This window comes from Coptis chinensis, chromosome 3, assembly GCF_015680905.1.
Source record: "Coptis chinensis isolate HL-2020 chromosome 3, ASM1568090v1, whole genome shotgun sequence".
NCBI classification, from domain to species: domain Eukaryota; kingdom Viridiplantae; phylum Streptophyta; class Magnoliopsida; order Ranunculales; family Ranunculaceae; genus Coptis; species Coptis chinensis.
The window spans coordinates 68,332,360-68,344,852 of NC_141458.1; the positions used below are offsets into that span (position 1 = coordinate 68,332,360).

General features: G+C 38.5%; 1 protein-coding gene across 4 annotated transcripts; it reads left to right on the forward strand.

The window, feature by feature from the left end:
* Window positions 1–159: 159 nt before the first annotated feature.
* LOC147510535 (testis- and ovary-specific PAZ domain protein) lies at window positions 160–12,449 on the forward strand. 4 transcript variants are annotated; one of them, XR_015218921.1, is made up of 5 exons: window positions 160–823; window positions 10,479–10,643; window positions 10,814–10,865; window positions 10,949–11,687; window positions 11,789–12,449. XR_015218921.1 is itself a non-coding variant. In XM_086602475.1 (4 exons), exons 1-4 carry the CDS (start codon window positions 567–569, stop codon window positions 11,036–11,038), a joined length of 564 nt encoding a protein of 187 aa, XP_086458601.1. In that variant the 5' UTR covers window positions 160–566; the 3' UTR covers window positions 11,039–12,449. The 4 variants fall into 4 exon arrangements, 1 of the variants encoding a protein (XP_086458601.1); XR_015218922.1 differs by having other exon boundaries at window positions 10,949–11,684; XR_015218920.1 differs by having other exon boundaries at window positions 165–823; window positions 10,949–11,374; window positions 11,456–12,449.
* Window positions 12,450–12,493: the final 44 nt, after the last annotated feature.

The following is a 12,493-nucleotide window of genomic DNA, read 5'->3' on the forward strand; positions in this document are numbered from 1 at the left end:
ACTACGTAGCTTTCCTTAAAAGTTAAAACTTAATCCTCACGAAAGCTAGCCTTGCTGTCTAACGTCACATTCATTTCTCTAATTAATCCCATCTTTTACGTACTTACTTAATAAAAGAACAATTTCCAAAACAACCCTAATCACATGCTCTCTCAAGTCATTCATCTCCAATAAACCCCCTAACCAAATCACAATCCATTAATCACTATTCAGTGGGACCCAAAAATCTATCAATAACTGTAGGCTAAGGTACACAGAATCATTACGTACGTTATGAAAATTCAACATTCTCTTTTCTTTTGTTTCCATAATATAAAAGTACATCCAAGATTCCAATCTACGTAACAAGAAAAGAATCTTTCTTAACTTCTCCAAATCTTTCCACTTTAAGAAAAAGAAAAAAAAAAACCATTGCAAATTTTGTTAGTGATTGAATTATTAGCTGGATTGCAAAACAAGAAACAGAATTAAAGCATGGGTTTGTTTGTACCAAGATTAAATTTTGATTACAGATAATAAGTTTTGAAGAATATATTGAGATTTTGGGATTGGAATTAGTAGTAATAATGTCGGGTGGAACTCCAGTTGCTGGTGGGGGATTTATGAGGCAAAGACATAGTCAAGGATATGCTTCTAGTGGTGATGACCTTGAGGATGATGCGTGTTCGAGAGCGCCAGCTCCGCCTCTGGTTACTAGAACTAGAAGTTGGACTGAGGTTATGGAGAATGTTCTTTGGATTGCTTCCACAATTTTCATCATCTACTTTGGTGATCGGCGTTCCAATTTTATATATATCTTGTGCCATGATGAACGGATTAGAAGGTAAGATGATTAGGCCTTTCTTTAACTTTAGTTTATATATGTTGTAAATCATTGTGTTTAGTGTCAGTACTATTTATTTTTCCTCCTATATAGTTTTGCATTGGTTTATAGCAATCTAACCAACATTGTTCTACTCAAGATACAAGGATTTATAGCTCCTTCTAGATTTCCCCATAGCTTGAAGCAGACAATTTTTTTTCTATTGTAGGACTCACTTGATGCAAGCGTGAAATAATCATGTCATCTAAATGTTCCACTACAGAAAAAAATAAAAATATTCATTGATCTACTTGCTTCAGAAGCTGTCTCAATTAACAATAAACAAGGGTAATATGTCCTCTTATATGGAGAAATCATCCTAGCACCACACCCTTGGAGTCATTGAGGGTTTCAGGGTTGGTCTAGACTCTCTAGAGAGGGTTCTAGACTTCTAGTCTCCCATCTTAGATTTCTTCGTGGGATCCTTTAAGGCCATCTCTGGGCTCAAAGTGAACATGTCGAAGAGTAAAATTTTCAGGTTGGTTAGACTATGGATCTTGATAGATTTGCAGGGATCTCTAGGTGTAACACTGGGACCTTCCCCTTTTCTTACCTTGGCCTTCCCCTAGGGACAGAGGACAAGTTAGTGGCTATTTGGGACCGGTGATTAAGAATTTTCGTAGGAATTAGAGGGTTGGCAAGTTACATGTCTAAAGAGTAATGATCTATAAAGCGCTAGGCAGTAGTCGGGTGATGGCAGAGCTTGTAGCACCTAGGCCTTCTAAGCGGCACCCAGACAAGCTAGGTGCTAGGCTGTTTTCTTCTTCTCTATTGTCACGCACACCCACACTACAAGAAATGAAGAAATCAAAATTCATATACTTGTCAAAAATGCATGAGTGATTTTACTGCACATGTACCTTCATATAAATTTTAAACAAGATCAAAAGTAATTAATAAAAAAGTCGTACGAGTTGAAGAAAATGACAAATGAACAGCTCGATTTGAACAACAAAGAGACTGAGAGAGAAGGGCTGACGTGAAACATAATATGTTTTGATCTTTTAACCCCATAAATGGGCTTTTTTCTTTTAATTATATTGTGCTTTAGTCTTTTAAATTCATATACAAATCTTAAGTCTTCTCGGGCCTTTTCTTTTTGACAAGTCATCATTCTCTGCAAAAAAAAAATTGAACCTGACTAGACAGCCTAGAGGCCGATTATGGCCCAACTAATCAGCCCTCTGTTTTTTAAATGGTTTAGGCCTAGGAAGGGTACCGCCTAGGCCAAATTTAGAAACCCTGGATAGTGGTCATTAAGTGGGGTCTTACTGTTGTGGGGTTCGGAAATGTATCCTAAAGGTTTCGATGTGTTTCAAAGAGAGATGAGACTTGGGCTTGGGGAGTTGAATAGGATTAATTGTCGGGGGGATAGTGGTTGCCTGGTTGGATAAAAGACTCTTGTTCATGGTGTTTTTGAGAATCTATGCCGTCTCTTTCTTTCAGAACCAATCCCTTTATCATTTCATGCGGTTAGATAATGAGTATCTTGGGTGGGACGTGGTATTTATGTTGCCATTCTGACAGGGATATTCTGACTCTTGCTGCTCTCTTGGGGAGTTTGGACTCTATCCTCCTGTGAGACAAAGTAAAGATTGCCATATTTGGGCCATCGATAAGGAATGTAAATTTTCCCAAGTTCTTCTATTTTGCCTTTTGTTCTCACATTCTGATCTCACGCTGAGGTTGTCCAACCCCGAGTTTTTGTAGTGCCTACATTTGGAAACCCAAAGTTCCCTCCCAGGTCTCCTTTCTTCTTTGGTGTGCCGTTCAAAATAGAATCTTTACCTTCAATGAATCTTATTAGGAGAAGGAAATTCATTGTCAACTTTTGTTCTCATTGCATGTCAGACGGGAAATTGGTCTGTCACACTCTCATTCATTCTAAGTATTGTTGGGAACTTACTTTGTTTCAGTCTGGGGTGGTGTGAATAGTTCCAGAGTCAGTTCAGGAGTTGCTAGTTCCTTAGATCCAATGATATTAACCTGTTTAAAGTAGTCTGCGATTTAGAGGCAGAAGTGTTAGATTCTGGGTTGTTTTGTTGTTTGCTAAACGGAAGTTGTCATCGTAGGAGTTCTTTTCTTATCAAATAAAAGTACTTTACTTGAAAAAATTAGTCTAATCCATCCTCAGTAGAATTCTTTTAATGTTATCGAAAGAATTGATTTGCTAAGAAAGTTCTCTTTAGTTTTAGGTATGAATGCATGATGATGTATGGCATTAATTTGCTCTTATTTTTAATGCATTTATTTTCTAATTAAAACTTCTGACACTCGTTGTTAAAGAGGACTTAGCAGTGAAACTGGATCTTACTCGTTTCACAAACAATTACACACCTTACACAATTTGCAAGCATCATGATATACAAGGTTGTAGAATTCTTGATACCTTCATTTTTTATTGAATGATAATTAATTAAGTTAAAGAATATTTTAATCCATCCTTTAGACTGTTTTTCTTAAGTTCATTATTACTATTCAAAACTCTCAAAGTGTGATTGGTTAACAAATCTAGGTTACACAGAGTGTCTGATATCCAGCGTGACATCCTTGGTTAGAGGACTAAGAATTGAATACTGCATCTAGTGTTTGGCTTGAAGATTGTTGTGCAATCATAGCACATAGCGTATGCATATCTTTGCCGTGTGCTGCTTGAAATTGTTTTTCATTCCCATCGTACTGAATGAAATTGATTTGAACACAGTGATCCAATCACTTGTACGACGCTATTGACACAGTCACACCCTGACACCACCAACAGGCATCTTAATATGTAAGGTTGTTTGTCTAATTGTTTTATATGGGATGAGCACTTTGTTGAAAAATTGGTCTCGTCCGTCTTCTGAACTGTCTATTTTATGTTTTCTCAACTGTTAACGAAAACACTCTGAAAGGTTTTAGTGATTCTAATTGGAATTTGGAAGGGGGCAATCTCTATATCGCATATGTTGGGAGTTGCAATGGAAAATGCTCTTGCACAAAAGAATCTTATTGGGTAGTTTGAGTTAATTTTTGGGCTCAAAATTTAAGTTGACAAAGTCAAAGATTTACGGTGTGTAGGTGGTGGAGAATCTGGGGTAAATTGCCGAGATATTGGGGTGTTATGTGGAGACTTTTCCTACTACATGGGTTTGCGTTTGGGAGCTAAAAGCAAATCTGAAGTCATTTGAGGAAAGGTGATCCACAAGGTGGATTCTAAGCTAGGAGGTTAGAAATCTAAGTGCCAATTGGTGATGGGGAGGCTCACTTTGGTCAATGCAACTCTTTCCAGTATGCCAAACTACTATCTTTCTTTGTTCATATTCCGGTGGGTGTAGCTAAACAGTTGGGGAAGCTTAGTAGGAGGTTCATTTGGGGAGGGGAAGAAGGGAAAGGTTGAGATGCATCTAGTAAAGTGGCATAGACTTTGTCTTCCAAATGGAAGAAGGGGGTCGAGGTGCAGACACATTTTGCTTATGAATAAACCTTTGTTGACAAAATGGCAATGAAGATTTGGAGAGGAGGAGGAGCTGATGTGAACTAAGATTGGCGAAAGCTTCAATCAATTAACAATTCACTCAATAATATAATCTTTAATAAAAATCATTCATGAAAACATAATCTCTCATAAATCAACTAACTTAACCAAAAACTACCTAGAACTAATGGAGGCACACTATCTATTCATACTAAAAAACCTAAACCTTCTTTAACCTAACCTAGGCCGAATAGGCTGGGCCTGGGCCAACATGGCCCAAAACATAGTAATAAGAAAAATACTAAACTACCCTCGCACTCTATGTGCGTGCCACATCATTCCCCCAAGTTTGGAAGAGCACAACCACGAGCTTAAAGCTCTTCATATCCCATAGTATCCTCTGGAAACATTTGAACAATTGGAACCGCAATAGCATAAACATACTCCTGAACATGATCTATCATAGGCAATTGAGCATTTGGATCATTATCAGCAACAAGAACAGTCTTCTTTGCAAGCTTGGGGCAGTTCTCCTTGATATGACCCCAATCATTGGAATTAAAGCAATGAACACCAACTCCAATATTTTTAGGCGCAGGCTTAGCCATCACATTTGAAGAAGAAGACTGAATAGGAACAAGGGAAGAACCAGCAAGTAATGTTTCAGTCTTCAATGCATACTGATAAGCCTCTGCAAGGGTTTAGATATCCTTATAGTCAAGGACATCCTGAATAGATTGCTTGAGTCCTTGCATATACCTGCCCAGCTTGTGGTCATCTGGAAGCAAGCAAGTTAAATTCTTCAGTAAACTCTGTAACAGTTAAAGAGCCTTGTTCAATGCCTGCCTGAACCCTTTGTGACAGATCACAATCATAAGAGCATCTTCAATGGGAGGTGTAAATAGTATTAAATGGAAAATTTGCACCCCTATTCCAAAAAAACCCCTTCCAATGGGAGGTGAAAACCGTATGTATTAGTTAACAATTAATAAATGAGGAAGGGAATTCTCAACTTGGATACAAATTGCTAAAACCATCGGGCGTCGAATGGAATGATGTATGGACATTTAATATATAGATACGTCAGTTGAAGTAGTGTGCAAAACTGTGAAACCTTTCTCCCATCTGCATCAAACTTATCATCTTCCCATTTATTTCCTTTATACCCATTTTCAGCATGTTTGTTCTCAAGGTTTCACATATGTGGTGGTACAGTTTGATTTCTTGATCAATTTATTGTATGGTCTGAAAACCAGTGAATAGAGGAAGATATGTGGTTTTGTTGAAGTGGTGAGATGTTTATCAATGAGCGGCCATAGACAGAGAAAAAGTTCAAGAGAAAATGCCATTAAAGCTAATGTTCTTGCATTTCGATCACCGGTTACGAAATTCTCGATGGGTTGTCGTCTTGAACCACATCCCTATTGCTCCTTCTCATAATGAGCAGCCATGAACAATTTCATCATCCGACATGTTATCGGTGAATCACATTTTGATTTTGTGAACTTTGGTGCAAAACTGATTGAGTCAGCTTTCTGTCTCTCACTGATAAGTTTGATGATCATGGTTTTGTCTTGGGAGTTTGCGTTGAGGTTCAAAGTAGAATGAGGTAAAAGAGTCACCCTTTCTCACGAAGATCCCCATTTTCATCAAGGTTGGAAGTGGTGCGCAACGTGGAGGGCTGTTGTTCCAAATGGTCGTGGTCTCACTCCAAGTGGGAAAGTCGTGAGTTCTCAATTCATCCATATCTATGTGCTGTGAACTTGTTGCTGCATATGGGTCTATGTTCAAGGTGGAAGATGCCACGATATTTTCAAAGGGGTTCTAGATTTTTCTACAACATAGGAGTTTCATGTGAATCCTAATTCTGTAGGAACGAGATATAAAGTGGCATGACTGGTTGTACATATCTCACACGTCATTCGAAACCACGTCCGTGATCAAATTACAAACTCTTAAAATTTTGCCATTGGAGAAGCCTCAATGTGTTAATATACATATTATACAGTAAAGTGAATTGGGGGATGTAAAGTCCTAATGGCGCCTATGTGGAAGTGTAAACTTACACCCCCCTTCGGAGATGCCCCAAGTAGGGAGCAAGAATTCTGCACAAAATGCACATTGCATTTTCCACCATTTGGTTTATAGGAAGATAACCTTGCGTAGTATGACCTGACTGAATACTATTCCACCAGTTTAGAGCAAACCCATTCAATTTTGTTTCAATTAACATCACTCGCTTAGGGTCAGCAAATCCTTTGTAAGAAAAGATCATATCACACTTATTCAGCCAATCAATAAAAGCATCAGAGTCTAATTTCCCATTAAAATCAAGCACATCCATCTAACACCATTCAAATTTGTATGAAAAATTAAACGAAGTAAGGCAGTAAGATCATCAATACATTGGAATACTGGAGCAACGACAGGTGGAGTATCATAAGTATCATAATTAATATTTTAACAATGCCCATGAGTAGCTGGTGAATAGTGCTGATTGGATCTAGAATTCCAACGAGGTGGAGAAACGTGAGGGTTGTTGACAAAGCGTTGACTAGTACCACCCCCATGACCACGCTATTGGTGGCGAATATGGGGAGACTGGCAGCGCCCCTTAATTTGATCAGGCACTTTAGGGTCACCCAAAGGCTTTAGCACAGCTAAATCAGGCACCTAATTGCTGATAAGATCCTAGACAGCAGGCCAATATGAATGAACTAAATGAACCTGTTCGTGTTGTTCTAGTGGTGGTGGTGCATAGGGATAGGGATTCACAAACAAAATAGTTGGAGAAATTTGATGAGATGGCTCACAAGGCCCCTTCATACACAAATCAACAGGAGCATATGGTTGAGTACCTGTAGGTGGTATGGGTTGAGATGAAAGATCCACAGTAGCAGGAAGTGTATGCTGTGGTGTGTGGGGATTCCCATGTGGCTGAACAGTAGCATCAGCAGGTACAGAAATTGGAAACAACGGTGGTGCTTGTGTTGGCAAGAGGTTTCTTGTGTTGGTGACCATGGCTACCATAAATGCATCAAAGTGTGCTTGAGACTCATCAAAACGTGCTTGAGACTGTTGTTGATTTGTCATAATTGTTGTTATGTTGTTGTTGAGCTTGGAGACTGGTGATTCCCAATTTGCATTTCGAGGCATTGTGATAAACAATATTTCGATTGGAATAAAAAACGATTTTTTTTTAAAAAAAAAAGTGTAAACAGTAACAGTGATGAACAATACCGTAAACAGTAAGTATGAACACTGTTTTGATAGCACTGTTCACCATTTGTTACTGTTCATGGCTCTTCATCATTGTTACTATTCACAGTAATTTTTTTCAAGATTCTTTTTTTTATTCCAATTAAAATATTGTTCATCACAATGCCTCGAAAAACAAATTGGGAATATTCCGTGTCCAAGCTCTAGGATGTTGTTACCAATATCAACAACATAACAACAATTATAACAAATCAACAACAGTCTTAAGCACGTTTTGATGAGTCTCAAGCACGCTTTGATGTATTTATGGCAGCCATGGTCACCAACGCAAAAAACCCCTTGCTTTTCTATACCTGCGGATGCTATTGTTCAGCCACATGGGAATCCGCACACTCCACAACATACGCTTCTTGCTACTGTGAATCTTTCATCTCAACCCATACCACCTCTAGGTACTCAACCATCTGATCCTGTTGACTTGCGTATGAAGGGGCCTCGTGAGCCGTCTCATCAAATTTCTCCAAATACTTCGTTTGTGAATCCCTATGCACCACCACCACACGAACAATAGGTTCATTTAGTTTATTCATATTGGTCATGCTGTCTAGGATCATATTAACAATTGGGTGCCTGATTTAGCTGTGCTCAACCTTTGGGGTGAACCTAAAGTGTCTGATCAAATTTGGGGTGCTACCAGCCTCTCCATATTTGCCACCAATAGCGTGGTCATGGGCGTGGTACTAGTCAATGCCTTGTCAACAACCCTCATGTTTCTCCACCTTGTTGGAATTCTAAATCCAATCAGCACTATCCACCAGGTACCCATGGGCATTGTTATAATATTAATTATGATGCTTACAATCCTCCACCTGTCGTTGCTTCAGTATTCCAAGGTATTGATGATCTTATTGCCTTACTTCGTTTAATTTTTCATACAAATTTGAATGGTGTTAAGATGGATGCGCCTGATTTTAATGGGAAATTAGACTCTGATGTTTTTATTGATTGTCTGAATAAGTGTGATAAGATATTTTCGTACAAAGGATTTGCTGACCCTAAGCGAGTGATGTTAATTGAAACAAAATTGAATGTGTTTGCTCTAAACTGGTGGAATAGTACTCAGTCAGATCCTACTACACAAGGTTATCTTTCTATAACTGAATGGTGGAAAATGAAATGTGATTTTCGGATCGTGATCTGTCACAAAGGGTTGGGTTCAACGTTCAAGCATTGAAACAGGGTGTTACAAACTATACAAAAAAATTTAATTTGCTTGCTTCTCGTGCTAGTTTGACAAAAACAGATGACTACAAACTGGGCAGGTATATGTAAGGACTCAAGCAATCTATTTAGGATGTCCTTGACTTTAAGGATATTTATACCCTTGCAGAGGCTTATCAGTATGCGTTGAAGACTAAAACATACTTGCTAGTCCTTCCCTTGTTCCTATTCAATCTTCTTAGTCCATTGTCGTGTCTAAGCCTGCGCCTAAAATTATTGGAGTTGGTGTTCGCTGCTATAACTGCAATGATTTGGGTCATATCAAGGAGAACTACCCCAAGCTTGCAAAGGAGACTGTTCCTGTTGCTGATAATGATCCAGATGCTCAATTGCCTATGACAGATCATGTTCAGGAGCATGTTTATGCTATTACGGTTCCAACTGTGCAAGTGTTTCCAGAGAATACCATGGGATATGAAGAGCCTTAAGCTCGTGATCGAGCTCTTCCAAACCTGGGGGGCAATGATGTGTCACACACATAGAGTGTGTAGTTTAGTTTTGTTTTTCTTATTATTATGTTTTAGCCCATGTTGGCCCAGGCCTAGCCCATTTGGCTTAGGTTAGGTTTGAGGAGTTTTAGGTTTTAGTATAAATAGAATAGTGTGCCTCCATTGGTTCGAGGTTGTTTTTGGTTAAGTTATTTGATTTATGAAAGATTAATGTTTTACGAGTGATTTTTATTAATGAAATTATTTTATTTAGTGAATTATTAATTGATTGAAGCTTCCGCCATTCTTAGTTCACATCAATTTTATTTCATTTAAAGCTGTTTTATTTGGTTCGATTGCTTATTTGAGAATCAAGACGAGTGAGTGACAACATGAATCGAAGGGGAGTGAGCTTACCTACTATTTGTTCACTTCGCAAGACCATGGATGAGAGTGTGGATCTTCTTCTTGTGATGTCTTGTGGCTCATGGTGTTTGGGAAATATTATTTTCTTCTTCTTTAAGCCTTAGATGTTTCCTGTTAACATAAGAGAGGCCTTTGCCAAGGATACTATAGAGGAACCTCTAGCAAAGAAGATATAGTTGGTGACACATCGGCCTATTGCTATTGCCTGGACATTATGGAAGGAAAGAAATATGAGTTTTTTGTGCAAAAGGAGGTTTGCATAATATAGTGAGGAGGTGAAGGAAATTTTGTTTTATTGGGTGTGCTTATATGTCCGTGCTTCCGAGGACTATATTCAGTTGACTTTATGTGTAATTGGGATATGGGTGGTAACATAAGGGTGTGCGCTTGATGGTCTTGTAGCATCTTGCTACTATGGTGCTTTACTTGTACAAGATGTAACTCTAACAATCTATGGGAATGAATGGATTTTTATTGATCAAATTTTCTGTTCTTTTTTATTTTCTTTTGATTTGCTATGCTGCTGGAATTACTCTCTTTTATTTTTTATATGTATTTCTTAAATGTAATTCAAAACATCCGTTTATTATGAAAATTGCTCTAAACGACATATTTATTATGGTCCTGTTGTGTTAATGCTGGGCGTGTGTGCATGTCCTGCTGGGGTAAAAGCTAAATGCATAGCTGGATGATATCAAAGTTCCAAGAAAGATAATTGCACTCAGACTACTATTGTATTAGTGTAAATTCTGTTTATATGCAATTTAAGTTGATGCCATCCTGTTCCCTTCCCTTTTTGTTTCAGGGCACCCTTGTACCTTGGAATGCTGGGTGTTTTCTTAAATGTCGCTATATTTTCATACATGAATCTTCTAGCATGGGGTATCAGGAAAACAGACGAGAAATTGGAAGTCATAGCTCCATCAGTTGCTCCACTTGTGACCCTGCTCGGCATCGTCTCGTTTTGCTTGTAAGAATTGATATCACTTTTCTAGTATTCCTATTGATGGAAACCCATGTTCTTGACCTTGAAACGGCGCCCTTGTACCATATCATTGTAAAGTGTAGTCCCCTCTCCTAACACACGCCACAAATTTTTGCAAGGCAGCATTTCTATTCACTGAACTCCTCTTAATGCAGGTTCTCCTTTGCATTATGGCCAATTTGGAGCTTCTTGACTCTTCCTTTACTGGTATAAGCTTTATTCATATTTCTTTTTTGCTATAGATGTATGTCTTGCTCGAGTTGGGAAATCTGATCAGTTGTATTTTGCAGTTCACATTTTTTATGGCCTGTATGGTCATATCTCCCTACTTGATGTTCGGGAAACTCAGGCAACCAATAGATGTATTCCGTACAGATTGAGCGTTTTGAGTGGCAGCAGAGATAGTGTGTTTGAATCATCTACCCTGAGGTTTCTACTCGATGTTGATGTCCTACCACCCATGATGGGTTTAAAAGGTTTCTTCTTTGGCTTGGTCTTCAAGTGGTGATAGTTTTGTGAACTTAAAAGAAAGGCTGATGACTTTTCCGTGATTGACCATTAACAGAATACATGTTTCAGATTACTTCTACAGTCAATATAACAGAAATTACTGAGGGGTGAAAACCAGTTTTGTATGAGTTGAGTGCGGGGCAGGGATGGTTTGGTTGTAATTTGCATGCTGCAGTTTTCAATTGAAAGTCATCTTTGAATCCCATGTAACATCTCATTTCCGAAATCAAAAATTTTAGATATAATCTTAGCAGTTACAAATGCATTGTGTAATTTGATGTTTCCAGCCATGGGCATGTCAAGTTTTTGCTGGTTGTGAAGCTTGGACGGGATAACAAGCTCTTGATGTTGCTGATCTAGAGGTTTCAATTTGCAGTTCCATTCCCACAATAAGCAATCAAAAGCTTGATGGTCAGGTTTGTTGTTTCCCTGAGTTATTGTTGGGTAGAGCGTTGGAGTCCCTTGGAGTATTGGAGCTTCTTCAGACTATAATTACCTCCAAAGATCCTGTTTTCGGTGGTGCTTTTCTTCACGTGTCTTTTTGTATTAACCAATTGAAAAAGAGAAAGTTTGGGCACAGTTGGCACCACTGACTCTCTTCCAGTGTCTTTCTACTGCAGCCTCCTAAGTTGCTCAATCTCTTTCTCCAAATTCTTTGCTTGCTGTTGGATCATCTCCTGGAGTAATGTTACTGGCCATTATGGTGTTGTGTAATCAGGTCGACTGAAGATGCTCGCAGTCCAGAGTTTGAACTATGGTAAGGATTGCTACCATGTCATCCTGGGCTTGATCACTTCCATACCTTTGGGACTGGCTATTCAGTGAAAGTTGCATTTCATGCTCTCATATTTACAAGCTGTAGATGGAAACTTGGTATGCAAAACTGTAAAATCCAAGTTCCCAACAACAGAGTGGAAGATACTGAATAAGGAAAGAAGAAAGAGAATAACGATAGAGGATGACCCAAGAAAGAAGGGAGAGAATAACTAGAGAGGTTAGGATTTGCGATCTGGTTTGCTGACCACGTATGGACCTGTCTCAATGAAATATAATAGTAGAGTTTACTACAAAAGTATCATGTGTATACTCTGGTATAATTTCACTCTGGATTTCCAGACTTTCGCTAGGAGTCTAGGAGTCACAACGGAGTGAATGTCCCGTCTCCTGTGCACGATTTTCGCTTTAATCTATGGTGCCTCAATTGACCTGTTACCTACTGCAACAGAACTGCAAATTGTTATATTACTTGATTCTCAATTGAAAACATTTGCATATTATTTACTTTGGATTGGAATAACTTCACCTGAGTTTGCTTCTAAAATCTC